Source organism: Columba livia, chromosome W (assembly GCF_036013475.1).
Source record: "Columba livia isolate bColLiv1 breed racing homer chromosome W, bColLiv1.pat.W.v2, whole genome shotgun sequence".
Classification (NCBI taxonomy): Eukaryota; Metazoa; Chordata; class Aves; order Columbiformes; family Columbidae; genus Columba; species Columba livia.
In genome coordinates this window covers 2,450,378-2,467,590 of record NC_088641.1, presented here as the reverse complement: position 1 = coordinate 2,467,590, position 17,213 = coordinate 2,450,378, and the positions used below count along the sequence as shown (strand labels likewise).

Here is a 17,213-nt window from a genome sequence, read left to right as displayed (position 1 = left end):
TAGTATACAGGACTAAATATCCACTATGTTCAATAGCTAATAAAAGATTATAAACCATTAAATGGTAATGATCCAAGTCATTATGAACACGAAGTGCAGAATGACATAAGGTTCATGAGTTAAAAGAAAAGTTTAAGATTAACTGGTTAATGAGGCCCAGATGTTTAATAGGTGGAAACAATTGAGTTAAATTACTGCTCTTCCTTTGATTTTTTTAATCCCTTCACAAATTGTAATTGTTTTAGTTTTATTACTATTTCATCATAACACTACATATAGTTGTCTAATTTTAAATTTTACTCTGCTGAACTAACTGCATGTCTCAGTTAATATGAATGAGCTCAGCATTTCAAGCTGCAGCCAGAGAGTTTCAGTGAATTTAAAATCAACACAAAACATTTATAGTACTCTTGTATATAGGACCATCTTGGCTGACATTTTTTTGTTCATGTTTACAGCTGTGTAACATACACAGTATACAAAATAAATGGCATCTAAATAAAAATCCAGCTTTAACTATAGGATTTAAAAAGTTACAACAGTTTTATAAATTACTATATAACGTATTAATACTTGAATGAGATTTTCCTCTCATCTCTTCAATTCTTGTCATGCTTTTCTCTACCCATCTTCAGATGGGACTGAAAGCATTTTCTGTGAAGTTTAATGAATACTATTTTAACAGTGAGTCCAAGTTAATTACTTGGTACTTCAACATAATGAAATGCTATTTCATGTGGAGGCAGGGGTTGTTTGCCAATCCTATTAAGTTTGGTTATAGCAACTGTACACTCTTTTCTACAATGATGCTTCCCTCACTTAACCCAAATAAATAACTACAACTTCTTTTGTTTTCTTTTCCTGAAGTCGAACAACTTATCCTTACACGGAAACCCAGATGTATAGCCAAAACACTGGGGGAAATTACTTCGATACTCAAGGAAGTTCTGCACAGGCAACAACAGTGGCCTCCTCTCATAGTATTGTGGGCACCGGAGGGATTCAGATGGGTGTTACAGGAGGACAGCTCATTAGCAGCTCAGGAGGGACCTATCTGATTGGCAATTCAATGGAAAATTCTGGTCATTCAGTGACTCATACAACGCGGGCCTCTCCAGCTACAGTAAGTACTTCAGAAGTATGTTAAATCTTTGGGGACAGATTCTTAGTCACTATGATGTTCCTGCATGCTGACACATTTCTGTAGCAAAAAGCATATTATGTTGGCAGAATTAGTAATATGTGGCTTTGTCTTGCAAATATTTACATTTAGTTTAACTTTGTGCATGTGACTAATATGAAGTGAGTACTGTCATGGTTTAACCACAGCTGGCAACTAAGCACCACACAGCCATTGGCTCACTCCCCACCAGTGGAATGGCAGAGAGAATCAGTATAGTAAAAATGAGAAAACTTGTGAGTTGAGATAAAAACAGTTTAATAATTTTTAAAAAGTTGTTCTTGTTCTTATTATAATTATTATATTTATTGCTGAGCATGACATCATATGGTATGGAATATCCCTTTGGTCAGTCGGGGTCAGCTGTCCCAACTGTGTCCCCTCCCAACTTCTTGTGCACCCTCAGGCTACTTGCTGGCAGGACAGTGTGAGAAGCAGAAAAGGTCTTGACTCTGTGTAAGCACTGCTCAAGACTAATGAAAACATATCTGTATTATCAACACTGTTTTCAGCACAAATCCAAAACATAGCCCCATACATCACAGAATGGTTTGGGTTGGAAGGGACTCCTGGAGTCCCACCCACCCACTAAAGCAGGTTCACATAGAGCAGGTGGCACATGAATGCATCCAGGTGGTTTTTGAAGGTCTCCAGAGAAGGAGACTCCACAGTCTCTCTGGGCAGCCTGTTCCAGTGCTCTGTCATCCTCAAAGTAAAGAAGTTTCTCCTCATGTTTAGATGGAACCTCCTATGTTTCAGTCTGTGCCCATCACCCCTCATTCTGTTGTTGGGCACCATTGAAAAGAATCTGGTCCTATCCTCTTGACATCCACCCTTCAGATATTTATAAGTTTAAATAAGGTCCCCTCTCAGCCTTCTCTTCTCCCAGCTCTCTCAGTCTCTCCTCATAAGATGCTCCAGACCTCTAACCATCTTTGTAGCTCTCTGCTGGACTCTCTCCAGTAATTCCTTCTCCTTCTTAAACTGGGGAGCCCAGAACTGGACACAGTACTCCAGATGTGGCCTCACCAGGGCAGAGTAGAGGGGGAGGATAACCTCCCTTGACCTGCTAGTCACACTTTCACACTTTTCCTAATGCCCCCCAGTATACCATTGACCTTCTTGTCCACAAGGGCATATTGTTGACTCATGGTCAACCTGTTGTCCACCAGGACTCCCAAGTCCTTCTCTGCAATGCTGCTTTCCAGCAGGTCAGCCCCTAACCTGTTGTCAAGGTTTAAGGCACCCCTGTACTGGTGCCTGGAGTTATTCCTCACTAGGTGCGGGACCCTACACTTGCCTTTGTTGAATTTCATCAGGTTCCTCTCTGTTCAACTCTCTAGTCTGTCCAGATCTCACTGAATGGCAACACAGCCTTCTGGTGTATCAACCAATCCTCCCCGTTTTGTATCATCAGCAAACTTGCTGAGGGTACACTCAGTCTCTTCATCCAGGTCATTGATGAATAGGTTAAACAAGACTGGACCCAGTACTGACACCTGGAGAACACTGCCAGCTAGAGGCTTCCAACTAGACTCTGGACCATTGATAACAACCCTCTGAGCTCTGCTGTCCAGCCAGTTCTCAATCTATCTCACTGTGCACTCATCCAACCCACACTTCCTGAGCTTGCTTATGAGGATGTTGTGGGAGACAGTGTCAAAAGCCTTGCTGAAGTCACAATAGACAACATATACTGCTCTCCCCTTGTCTACCCAGCCAGTCATGCCATCATAGAAGGCTATCAGGTTGGTCAAACATGATTTCCTCTTGGTGAATCCATGTTGACTTCTCCTGATATCCTTCTTTTCCTCCACATGCTTGGAGATGACATCCAGAATCAGTTGTTCCATCACCTTTCCAGGGATGGAGGTAAGGCTGACTTTCCTGTATTTTCCTGGATCCTCCTTCTTGCCCTTTTTGAAGACTGGAGTGACACTGGTTTTCTTCCAGTTCTCAGGCACCTCTTCTGTTCTCCAAGATCTTTCAAAGATGATGGAGAGTGGCTTAGCAAAAACATCTGCCAACTGTCTCAGTACTTGTGGGTGCATCCCATCAGGGCCCATGGATTTGTGGGTGTCCAGTTTGCCTAAATGATCTCTAACCTGATCCTCCTCAACCAAGGAAAAGTCTTGGTTTCTCCAGACTTTCTCTCTTACTTCTAGGGTCTGGGATTCCTGATGGCCGATCTTAGCAGTAAAGACAGAAGCAAAGAAGACATTCAGTAATTCTGCCTTCTCTGTATCATCCGTCACCAGGGTACCCACCTCATTCAGGAGCAGACCTAAATTTTCCCTAATCTTCCTTTTGCTGCTGATGTACTTGAAGAAGCCTGATGCCAGCTACAGGCATTGCAGTTTTCAGTGCATCTCATTGATTTGCTGAGCATACTTCTCACATGTAATGGTTTCGCCGGGATTCAGAAAGCTGTAGTGGACCAGACTGGCAGCAGACCACCAAACAGCGACCATGACCTTTTTTGGGTGCATGTTTGGCTTTGGGAAGTGCTTTGGAGGTTCTTCTCAGTCCAGCCACTGAGCTGGTCATTGCTGGTTGTCATATAAAATCTACTTTTCATCACACGTCACAGTCCAATTGAGAAATGGTTCGTTGTTGCGTAGAATAAGAGAAGATGACACTTCAGAACAACGATTTTTTTGATTTTTGGTCAGCTCATGAGGCACCCACTTATCGATCTTTTTCACCTTTCCACTTTGTTTCAAATGCTGAATTACCATAGAACGGTCAACGTTGAGTTCTTCAGCAACTTCTCGTGTGGTTGTAAGAGGATCAGCTTTGATGATTGCTCTCCATTGGTTGTTGTCAACTTCCGATGGCCAGCCACTATGCTCCTCATCCTCAGGGCTCTTGTCTCCTTTGTGCAACTTCTTGAACCACCACTGCACTGTACGTTCATTAGCAGTTCCTGGGACAAATGTGTTGCTGATGTTGTGAGTTGTCTCTGCTGCTTTACGGCCCATTTTGAACTTGAATAAGAAAATCGCTCAAATTTGTTTTTTGTCTAACAGCATTTCCACAGTCTACAATAAATATAAAATAAACAGCAAGTAATAAGTCAGTAGCAAAAAAAAATAAAACCAGAAAAGAACATTAAAATTATGTATAACATAACCACATTTCTTTAAGAATGTATTCCAATACCAAACAGCAAATTTCAACAATGCAAGAACTGCAATTCCTTTTGCGCCAACCTAATACTAGAAAGTATAAATATAACAGGCAAACTAGAGCAACACAGAAGTTCAGTTTTTCTTTGCTTTGTACCTGATATAGCTAGAGCTCATTTCACTTTTAATCCTCATCCTACCTGCACCATCACAATATTTTTCATACTTGCACAGAGAATTAAAGAGAACACAATAATATGTAGCCATGCCTGCTTCCTAATGCAATACTCAGCAAATGTATTCAAATCTTTTGAATTAATTTTTAGCATACTGTATCCTTTTAAATTTGACTTTTTCTGTCCGATTGAATAGTGTGACCTAATAGTATTTTCCACTAAAGCAAGAAAAAAAATCTGGATTTAAATATTATTTTTATAGTATTGAAGTATATTTTCTTGCATATTAATTAAATACTTGTATGCTTTTATAAAAAGGCTTATATTTCTAATATTAGGCAATTGTAAGAAATACTTCCTTTTTCATTGAGAATTACTACAGTAAAAATACTATTTTATTAGCTTATAAAAAGGGGAAAGCAAATTGTATTTATTCACTAATTGAAATATATTCTGAAATATTTTCCAGTTTTGTGCTGTATATTGAGTGAACTCAGTAGTGTAATTCACCAGCATAAACTCTTTGGATAATACTGTAATAATCAAAGAAGGATAGAGAAGACATTTAAAAATTGTCTACAGGGGGAATAAGTGGTTTTAAATGTACAGATGGTTTTCCATTGCTTGTGTGTTTTTTCCATTTAATGTGGCTAATTATGTACCTTCTTTTACTGTACATCCCATTGTCTCTATCACTTTCAATGTTTTTGCTATTCTAGCTCTGCAGCTAAACTACAGTTAAATTGCAAATTTATTTTTAATGCTGTCATTATAGAATTAATCAAAAATGTATTAATATGGGGGAAAAATGGGAATAAGTATGGTTGTCTTTACACATTTGTATTAGGAGTAATACTAATGTATAACTAGTGTTATATAATATTTTTTTTTAAAGTATTATTCTGAACCCATCTGATTTTTTTTTCTTTTTTTAAGGATGGATCTTGCTGTCTGTGTAAACCTCCAATTTTGTTTACTTTGAGAGCTCTGGATATTCAAAGAATGCTCTGACAGGCTGTAGGAGTGATACCCTGTCCAATGAAACTAATGGCAGAAAACCTACTGAATGACTAAGTTTTTATTCCATGGTTGCAGAGAGCAGAAATTTTGTTTCTTATTCACATTCAGAGTGTGCACAGGTCTTTTTCAAATATTTAGAGCAGGAGTAATTGCATTTATACAGTCCTAAAATTACATTTGGTCCACAAGGCTGATGTGACCCCTGGTGAAAATTAGTTTGACACCCCTGATTTAGAGGAAGAAGCATTGAGACCTTTCTTAGGATTTCATTCTGGGTTTTTTTGTTGTTTGTTTATTTGGGGTTTTTTATGATTTCATTTTATTTTATTTATTTATTTTATTTAAAACATTGATTGTTTTATATTTTTTACTGTTTGCAATGTAGCTTACTGGTAAATCCACTTCTCTTATTTCATGTGATGAGCAGGGAGGAAGGTAAACTGGACTTTGAAAGTGGGATGCTTCAGTATATATGCAAGCAAAATGCCTCCCTGACTTCACTGGGGAGGTTTACTTTCATGGGGACTTCAGGATGAACCCTTTAAGTAGAAAATATCCCTTAGCCCTGATTGAACTAGATATTTCTGTTGAACTTAAGCAATCTATTAGATTTTTTCTGATCAGCCTTTTTTACTGTCTTGAGTCATTTTTTAATGACATCTATTATCAGATTGAAATGGCGATTGAGACACTGCAAAAGTCTGATGGTCTTTCTACTCACAGAAGCTCTCTTCTCAACAGCCATGTAAGTTTTCTTTCATAAAAGCTAATCTCTTGTTTGTTCTGCATGCTTAGCCTGCCTCTAAATGTTTGTTTTATTTATTGCTACTTTTTGCTTTTAATTTTCCATTTTAGTTGCTTGTAATCTACATCTTCTGTCACTATATTTTGTCAGGTTAAGTGTCACAACATGTTGTAGAGCGCATGTTTTTTCTAGGTTCTGCATTGTATTAACACAGCTTAACATATTTGCCTGTTCTGTGGGTCCTAATGTAAATGTAAAAAATATTAATCAAATAATTCTTAAGTAGTCTGGGTTTGACATTTTAAAATAATTTTCTACAATTTGTGTACCCAATATAATAATTTAGGAGCAGGTGAAGGGGGAAAGAAGCAGCAGACACTTTGAATAAAAAATATTATTTAATTTCTTCTAAAATATTTATATTATTCTGAATAAGTTTATTATAATATAATAATTCTGAAGATCCATTTGATGAGATTAAAAAAAAACTGTTAGCGTCTAATATGTTTTATTCTTCTGCCAATTGCTTCATTCTGTCTTTGCAAATCCTGTAGTTAGGAATTTTCCATACAAGAAAGCTGAAGATGTTTGCATAAAAAGGTAGTTGCAAACATAGTGGTAAAGCCATTAAATATAACTTTTAGGTGAAGGAGAAAGGCTCAAAGCTTAATCTTCAGTTTATTTTTAAACAGTGCTAGTCTTTCTTCAAATGTTATGTTTTTTTCTACACTTGGTATTAATAGTTTTGTAAATTTTTGCTAAATTTCTATACATACCACGTCCTTTTTGCTTCTCAGCCTTACTAACCAATATAAACTTATATATTTCAGATTCCTGTATTCCTTTACCATAGAAATTTAAATACTGATTGTGATACAAATGTATGAGTATATTGGGTAGAGGCTATACACTTATTTTGATTTGCTGACATTGCACTCACAAGAATGTGGTAATATGGAGGTGAAAACCAAAATTTTTTTTTCAAAGTTTATCATCATGGTAGAATAAGACAGCAGGAGCCAGTACAATTTCTTGGAAGAGAATTTACTTTTCTTAGAAAATGCTAAAATTGGGTGAGGGAAATTGAATTCTGTAAATTGTGAAGGACTTCTAGATAATTTTGAATGTTTTAAAAATAATTGTTTCAATGTTAAGACAAAGAAATATGCTAAATTTAGAAATTTTTAAATATGCTAAAATTATTTATATCATATTTAAATGGATGATGATTTTTTTTGCAAAATGCAAAAAAATCTGTCTTAAAACTTAGATATACAAAGAATCGATGTCTGCCTTGCATCTGAAAAAAGAGTCCAGAATCTTCACACTGAAAACCATAAGAATTAAAGGACAGGGTTTTCTGCATCAGAAAACTGTATTCCCCTCTTTCCTGTGTCATGCACTAGTTAAAAGATCATAGAAGAGATCCTCCTGGAAGATATGTTGAAACATATGGAAAACAGGGAGGTGATTCGAGACAGCCAGCATGGCTTTACCAAGGGCAAATCATGCCTGACTAATCTAGTGGCTTTCTACAATAGAGTGACTGCATCAGTGGACAAAGGAAGAGATGCAGATTGCATCTACCTGGACTTCTGTAAGGCTTTTGATAGAGACCCCCCCAACATTCTGACTGCTGAAATTGAGAGATATGGATTTGATGGATGTTCTGATAGATGGATAAGGAACTGGCTGGATGGCCACGACTGAAGAGTTACAGTCAATGGCTCAGTGTCCAAGTGGAAACCAGGGACGAGTGGTGTCCCTCAAGGATCCATATTGGAACCAGTATGTTGGAACGATAAAGGACTCAGCATTCCGATTCAATTCAGCATTCCGATTCAATTCAGCATGGATTCGCTAAATGAGTATCATGGGCTGTCCATGCGCTGGAGTCTCACTGATGATACATCCGATGATTCACGCCACGCCAGGACCCCGGTGATTGAGGAACGCCCCTCTTTCTCACAGCAGATTCTGTTCTCAGCTTCTCGAAGCGGCCTTGAGATTCCTTTGAGCCTGACTAATTCAGCAACAAATCTTTATCTATCAACACGATCCGGTAAACTTCACAGTTATTTTTAGGTTTGTTATCAGGCTGCAACGCTGGAAAAATTCCGGCAACGGGAGCCCACTCAGCCTTAAAGTCTTTTAAGGTGGAAATTATAAGCTTCCATGTAGTCGCTAATGATTTAGTTTCTTTACCATCTCCATTGCTGACCTTATTCCATAATTTCTGCCCTTTATCGTCCCAAAGCTAACGTTTACAAGCCTTCTCATTTTCTCCCGGGTAGCCGTTAATTCTACACCAAATTAATAGTCTACATATGTTACTTTCTTCCTATTTAAGTCCTCTCATAGAGAGAATATGCAGGAGAAACTTAACTGCAGCTTGTGCTTCAGAGAACACTTTCTGCCCCATAACTTTACTCTTCCCTCCTCCTGCTCCCAGCTGCTCACCTTTTTCCGGTGCTGCGTCGACGACTTTATTCCCAGGGCATCCTTACGCCTCCGTCCGGTCTTCAGTCCAGCTGAAGCCACTCCCGGCTGGGCCGCTCCAGGCTTTTCCCCGATCGTAGTGGTATGCCGTTCAGAGTATCACGTCGGGGTCACCATTTGTTGGAACGATAAAGGACTCAGCATTCCGATTCAATGTGAATCACGCAAAGCCATTTATTACAGAAACAAGCCTCCTTATATACGCAACTATATTCTAATCACGCATCCACGCTCCAAGCATGGATTCGCTAAATGAGTATCATGGGCTGTCCATGCGCTGGAGTCTCACTGATGATACGTCTGATGATTCACGCCACGCCAGGACCCTGGTGATTGAGGAACGCCCCTCTTTCTCACAGCAGATTCTGTTCTCAGCTTCTCGAAGCGGCCTTGAGATTCCTTTGAGCCTGACTAATTCAGCAACAAATCTTTATCTATCAAAACCCCTCCACACTTCCCCCTTTCTGTTCTTGAATTAGTCAGGCCCCTTTAACCGCACGGTGAATCATTTTTGAAATATACTGCAACACAGAACACGTGATTAACAACATAATTACAATTACATATAATGCAGTTAAACCTTACTTACTAAGATCAAACAACTACCTGCCTATTCTTAAAACCTTAATTCTATTATGACAACCTTATTAACACACTATTTTAATAGATTCAAAATAACCAGACAAGTTAATACAATATTTTCTCTTAAATTCCTAAAAGATCTATAAATGCACAGTTTATAGAGTAACATACTTAATACCATCAGCATATACTAATAATTGAATTAATATCTTAAAAGTTATCTTAACCTATTTAAAAGATCAATAGCTTAACCTTAATATCCCTTCTAAAACTTTATCAATTGCTAAACTTAGATTACTATGGTAGGGATATCTCATAATTTTACCTTATCTATGCATTGACTATCTAATCATAATATCACCCTTTTGGATCTCCTGCTGATTGTTCAAATTGCCATTCTCCACAGAAGGTACACCACCTGCTTGCTAATAGGCTTCTAGACCACCAGGTCTGTGAGCATCTATAACACTGAACTGGGATCCATGGTTTACATCTGAAACAGTCCTCACAACTTATCTCCCTCCTGTCCTTCTGCATCCACTGAATCTCTGTTGAATCCACTTCAATCCTCGGCCTGTAATGACACAAACATAACCTTTTCCCCAGGTTATCAATTGATGAGGCCTTTTTCATTGACTAGTGATTTGACCATAACTAATGTAGGTTCTTTCTGATTTAGCATGGTTTTTGGGTCATACTTGCAAAGTATTTCATCACATACAATGCTTTTGACAATTGGTTTTGTGGTGTTTCCCCTACTTCCCCCCTTTTTTTTTTTTTTATTTTTTTTTTTAAACAAACAAACAAACAAAAAAAGTTCAGAATCAGATACATGCGTTGGACCTTGACTACGTACTCAAAATCGCAAATCATATTTAGAGGTTCCTCCTTAAAAAGCTCTAAGTAATGTAAAGCTGTGCCAAGTTCTGCTAATTGGGTTGAATCTTCAATAATTTTTACAGAATGATGCCGATTGTTATCTTCACACCAAACCACTACAGCTTTATGAGACTTCCCAGAACCATCAACAAAAACTGTGCAAGTATGTAGGATCAGTCTAAATACAAGTATGGCCTATGACCTGATGTTAAAGACTTGCAGGTTCTGCGACAATTTACATTTAGGCATGCCAAAAGTTGTGCTGTTATGAAAACCAGCTAGTGCAATTTACAAAGACATAGATTACAAATAAAATAAAAAAAAAATCAGAATTCAATTTCACAAATGGTACATATATGACAAAAGGATCATGGTCTAGTAAGACTTAAATTCATTCCCTGCATTTTCTTGATTAGAGTGACAACTGGTATATCAGTCTGTTAGCATTCTCATCATATTGTCCCACAATAGCCACAGGTTGTTTCATAGACAAATCTGCAAGTCCAATCAAATGCAGTCAGCGTGTAAGGTTGTCATAAATTTATTCATCAAAGTTTCCAACTCCATTTTAGCTGTCATATTTATTGGATATTGTTTTCCCTTACCGGATCGAAGTCCTGTTTCAGATCTATCAGTGTAGTGTTTGCTTTATCGAGACATTGGCTGTTAATACTAGTGGAAATACAGCATTCGAAATGTCCTTGGAGATTCCTCACTTGCACAAGCAGATCTGCACCATCCAAGCAGCTTCTTGTAAGACATGCAACTAAACAGAATTCTCAGAAAATGTTATTTGAGCTTACAGTTTGCTTAACAAATCTTAACCCAAGAGAGGTATAGGACTTCCTGGCAACTATAAGAATTCATGTATTAAAATTTTGTTCCAAATTTGGCATTCCATTGGTCTCAAAAAACGGCCTTTCTTTCGTTCTCTCCCATGACCTCAAAAACTATCATGGTGAATTTACTAAGAAGTCTCTTACAACTAGTTACCACAGAATAAGTCTATTAACAAATTTTTGGTTTAATTTTCCAGTTTCATTAGAACTACAGGTCTGCTCAGGATGCCTTTAAACTTCACCCTCGGACTGCATTCAGTATTACATTGCTGCAGTGGGGGGGAGAGAGAACCCCCCTTTCACCGCTTTAAAAGCAGGCAGCCAGGTTTTTCCATTTGTTTTTTCTTTCTCTTCTTGCTGCAGTTTAGATATAACCAAGGTCATGCAGCTGGCATAATGGCTGGTACGAAGTGGGAGGCTCTGGGAAACTTCTCAGTTACAATGAGCTGCACACAGGCCTAGGATATTTTGCTCTTTTGTTTTCCCATTTCATTCCAACCATAATACACTTTATATGCAATTCCAAGTAGCTCAGCAGTCGTTAGATTCCTTAGCTCCATTTACCTTTTACAATTTACAGATGTCAAAAACCAGTATAATAAACATAAATCCATTTTTCTATTTTCCTAGATCCAAACCAGTTAATATTCTAGCAACTTTTAAATACAACCTCTTCCAAATTCACATCTATCATAGCATTTAGGTGGGTTTTTTTGGTTTGGTTTGGTTTGGTTTGGGTTGGGTTTTTTTGTTTTTGTTTTTGGGTTTGGTTTTTTTGTTTGTTTTGTTTGTTTGCTTGTGGTGTTGGTTTTTTTTTTTTTTTGCAAAGCAGAGTTTAACAATTTAAATGCTTTTCTGGTCTCAAAATTACTAGATAACAATATAAGCAATTACTCTAATGTGTAAGGATGCATCCTAAGGGGGAGCAAGGTGGAATTTTAGCAGTGGAACCGGTTCCCATTTTGTAATTATCTCCCTGAACAAGATTCTTTTGGTACCAAATATGAATATGCAAATTAAAATACTGAGCTCAGGTATGAAAACCAAATACCCAGTTCAAATATGCAGATGGATCACAGTTACACTTATTCAAGACAATATCTCAGTTTTTGCATTGCACCTTTGGGCCGCTTACTGCCCAGACAGGTGGAGGCACCGCTGGGTCTCCCTGACAAAATAGGTCAGTGCACGCTGGAGCCCCATCAGCACCCGGCCCCCTGCTGCCGCAGCGAGCTGGACTGGGCAAGGCCTTTTTTTTGTTTGTTTGTTTTGTTTGTTTGTTTGTTTGTGGTTTTTTTTTGTTGTTGTTTGGTTGTGGGTTTTTTTTGTTTTTGGTTTGGTTTGGTTTGGTTTGGTTTGTTTTTTTTTCAGTGTTTCATCTGGTGCGCTACAACTGTTATTCCAAAACCAGGATTCTTTACATGGTGTGCATACGGAAAAGCCAAATCCAGCAGATTTAACAGACTGTGAACTTATCGTACCATATAGCAAAGACCTACCAAAATTGCAACATGCTTAAACAGATACCCACAAAGAAAACAGGTTAATAAGGAAAGCATCTTGCAGATTTTAACAAGCTTTCTGACCTATGTATTATCAGCTAATTCTCTCTCGGCTTGTTGAAGTTCAAACCGTTCCACCTGTAAAACTGTCTGAAATGATTTTATGATTTCTTGTAGAGATTTATTTTGTCCTACTCTTCTGGCCTTAAAAACAACATTAATCGCAACAAAGTGTTATACTTCAAGATTCTATTCTCCGGACACTTTTCCCAATCATTTAACTTATACAGCAGCCAACACTGATTTCAATATTTAACGAGATCTTCCTTCCTTATAATTCCGAGTGCTTTCCTAAGTTTTAAAACACCTCCCAATACCGATTTTTTAGGAACACAACTGAAAACAATCATTCCTGACACCATCTTGCAAGTAAAAACCTTGAGAAGAGGGGGGGGGAGGGGGAGGAGGGGAGGAAGGCACAGGGCTGCTTGCAGCGTGAATGTGAAAAGCGGGGAGAAGGTTTTATGGCGCACTTAAAAACAACTAGTAAAACAATTAACTCACATTCGTGACAAGCTGCTTGATTTTCAGAGAGGCAATACACAGGAGCACATAATATGTACTGTAAAACTCGCAAATAACATGTTGATAGCAAACATTAGCATTCTCTACTGCTAATTTCAATACTAGTGCTTCCTTAACTTCTAAGTTTTCAACCTGCTTATTGATGGCCTCTTGAAGGTGATCAATAAATTGCATGTAATTCTCATTGGGACCCTGATTAATAGTTGTAAATGATTTGGCGGCTTTGTCGGTTTCAGGCACCTCTCTCATAGCTTGATATGCAAGATCTGTTGACTGCCTCAGAATTTCAGAAACTTATCATGCCTGTAGTTGTGGTGTGTCAAATAGTGTCTCTTCCAGGAGTTGTGGGATACCTGCCCCTTTCAACGAATCCCCATCGTTCTGTCCTAAATGATCTATAGCTGTTACATTGCATAGGTCTAATTTTGCTTGAGTTTTTCATGGTCCTTATCTGATCTCGGGGCAACTCGTACACATACTTAACTTTTCAAGAAAAATACTTCAAACCCTCATCCTCATCTGAGTCATCAGATAACACGGACTTGAACGGTGCTGGAGAATCATTAGTAACAGGGGGGTTCGGAACAGTGCACATTCTCGCCAATACTTTCTAGCATCATAATTATTCGTATAACCTGAGTCCCCAAGCGCATCCCCTTTCCCGTCACTATCAGCATGACCGCATTGCTGACTGTTGGATTCATTCGCTAATAGCTGATCTGATCTTTCACACAGTTCTTTTGCCCAGTTCTTATCCGGCGACTCCTTCTGCTCTTTTGTAGGAGTTAGAGGGGTAGAAGGCGGTAAAGGCGGACACGAATCAGTAAAAGGACTGATATTACACTTATTTACAACTTTAGCATTCTCAGCTTTCACCAGTTCTTTTGACAAATTGTCTGATTCCAGTCCTTGATCTCTCTAGAGACGGGTAATGGTATAGGAGTCCATCCACTCGGTAGTTTTCCTCCCTCCGCCCCAGACTGCTGTATCATCGGGGGTGCCGACGGCACAACAGGGGATGGAGTAGGGAGGGGGTCAAAAGACACGATCTGGTAAATTTCACAGTTATTTTTAGGTTCGTTATCAGGCTGCAACGCTGGAAAAATTCCGGCAACGGGAGCCCGCTCAGCCTTAAAGTCTTTTAATGTATAATGTATAATGTATAATGTATAATGTATAATGTATAATGTATTAATGTGTAACCTCGTCTAGGTGTTCCTACTCCGGCGAGGGGATTGGACTAGATCATCTTTTGAGGTCCCTTCCAATCCCTAACATTCTGTGATTCTGTGAATAATTGTTCTTTCCTAGCCTCAGTAATTTTGGAAGAAATTAATGGAACCCAGTTCAAACTTAATGGATGTTTTCCCTGTTTTTAAAGCATTTATTGAATTATGGCTCAAATAAGGACTGTAAATATGGTTTTAGTCCTATATTCTTCCTTAAGTTGGCATTTTGTTGCCTGTTAATATCTGTTCATTTTAATTATTTATTCATTTTCCTCCATTTTATTTCCTTTCCCATTTCTTTCTGCATGCAATTGGCTTAACTAATTTCTAATCTAAAGTTTTCTAAATATTTTAAGTTTCACTGAAGTTGGAGTCAATTTGTCTATTCTGTCTAAACCATTTCATATCATTCAAATGTTGTTAATATTATAAATCAACAAGACAGAAATCAAAGTCTAGACATTTCAATTTTAGAATTACATTCCTGCAAATACAAAAAAATATGTTAAAGGTTGTTTGCAATAACTTTATCATGTCTGCAGATTATTTACCTTTTTGCATAGTATTCAGCTTTTGGCACTCTTCTTTCCAGGCTGTAACCTACCAAGTAATGACTTCAAGTTTTTGTTATTGGAATATTTTCACCCTAGAGCAAAAATCCTTATTTTGGACTTACCTTGGCTTTTGATTTCCCATTGTTGGCTAATGCCAAGATGTGTTTGAAAGAATATCTGTCAAATACAGATCATTAGTAGAACACATTTAAATTAATCCTAATAAATTATACTTTGTCTGGAAAAAAAAGTATAATGCTATATTTAGAGGTTAATTGGGAAATAATTTTGTTCGTTTATCATTTTTTCTTTGTGAGGTAAAACAGAAATAGCTCATATTCCATAATCTAATAAGTAAAGATTAAATGGAAAGGTTGAACAATATAATTAAGATATACTTAGTTAGCTTTGTTAATACACTCAAGTGAAAGTAAAAGTTTACAAGAATATTTTTCCTAGGCTTTATTTCAGAGTTGTAAATGCTTACGATAAAATATATTAGTGAATGTCAAGACTTTTTAAATAATGCATTTATATCTACACTGTTTTGTTCTGTTTATTTAAAGTGCAACATTATCTTTATCCATCTTGGAACCAGTTAGATCTCGCTTCTCCTGCATCTTTACACAGAGCTCTTGTTTAGAAACCTAACCATTATAGTAAACCTAAACATGATAGTTCATGTATTGTGTTGGGTAAATTGCTCACAGTTAACTTAAACAGAACTGTATATCCAATATATTCATTATAATCTAAATTTTACTAGTAGTTCTGCAAAAAAGAAAGGTGAGAGTGGAAACATTTTTCATTAATAATGGGCATTGAAAGATTGATATTAATGTCCTTTGGCAAGTTATATCAAACATTAGAACAGAATTTGTTCAGTGCTCTATTAGTAAATAACCCTGCAGAGTAGCATATTAAATGTCACACAAACTTTGTATATCTTTTACTGTACTTTAAACACATATCTTGGTCATATTAATTGCTTTGGTGGACTAAATTGAAATGGATTATACAGCTGTGTGAGGCTCCAGTATATTGGAATAAAATTTTGTTCCAAATGCCAAAAACAAATCCATGGCTTGGGGATTTATTGGATGCTCAAACTAAGCCCAGAGTTTTGGTAAGATTTGTGAACCTGCAAAATTTGGAAGTTCATGCTGATTCCTTTTTTGTATAATTACTTTCTTAAGTAATTAAGTAGTAAATGCAAACATAAAACAAAATTTGAGAATTATTCAAGCTGAAATTAAAGGGAAAATCCAAGGAAATGAAACCATAGGGATGTAAGCTAGGTAAAATGTTAGCATTGCCAAAAAAAAATGAAACCACAGAATTTATGTATGACCACTATAAAAATATTTGCATTTTATTCTGTTGTTCTCCTATACTGTTAAATGTCATTAAAGTGACCATTTTACTTGGGTTTTGTGTGTGTTAGCTACTATTTGTTCTATACAAAGGCACAATGATGTATTAGAAGAATTCAATAATTCTGTTCCTCTTTGAAGTCAAAGGCAAACAGGCTACAACAGAAAGAGATTGAATCTGTAATATTTTATTGATGTACCAGTTATTTTTCATGCCATCTAGATTGCTTGTTACCTTATATTTGATAATTTCTTATTTGTATTTGGAAGAAAATAAACCCTATTCAGTTAAATGAAATACTGGGGTTTTTTATTTTATTTTATTTTATTGTTTTTGTTTTTGTTTTTTTGTTTTTTGTTTTTAATTTCAGGTGAAGAGAAACAGTATAACATTCCAGAATTAAAAATGTATTAACTTACTCCTTTTAGGTTTTTCCTGCAATTAATATAAATTACATCAAATATTTTATTTCCTTGGGGTTCCAACAATTTGTCTCCAAAGCATAAATAACTTCATAAAATGTGTATGTATGGTACTGAATCTGAAATATTTTTTGAAGTTAAGCTATCTGAGGTCACAAGACTATTTTTATTAGAGTAATACTGAATTTACATATGTTCACTCTTTCATATTTGATATAGCTTCAATGGCTTTTAGACAACTATGAAACTGCAGAAGGAGTGAGTCTTCCCAGAAGTACCCTTTACAACCATTACTTACGTCATTGTCAGGAGCACAAGTTAGATCCAGTCAATGCTGCCTCCTTTGGAAAACTCATACGGTCAATCTTCATGGGATTACGGACCAGAAGACTGGGAACCAGGTTTGTGTTAATGAAATTTTAAAGTATTATAGAAAATATAATAATTGTGAATGTGAAGTTTGTATGTTAAAAACAAGCAAGCAAACAAACAAACAAAT

The 17,213-nt window shown here is 36.9% G+C and overlaps 1 protein-coding gene across 12 annotated transcripts in view; it reads left to right on the top strand.

Moving 5' to 3' along the window:
• Positions 1-17,213, top strand: part of LOC135577041 (transcription factor RFX3-like) — a 181,976-nt gene that overhangs the window by 111,281 nt on the left and 53,482 nt on the right. For 10 of the 12 annotated variants that reach the window (XM_065044674.1, XM_065044679.1, XM_065044671.1 and 7 more), the window contains 3 exons: positions 868-1,123; positions 6,175-6,249; positions 16,934-17,115. In XM_065044674.1, coding sequence (XP_064900746.1) covers positions 868-1,123; positions 6,175-6,249; positions 16,934-17,115 — 513 coding nt within the window. The remainder of the gene's footprint in view (positions 1-867; positions 1,124-6,174; positions 6,250-16,933; positions 17,116-17,213) is intronic. The other 2 variants (XM_065044676.1, XM_065044670.1) reach the window with 1 other exon arrangement.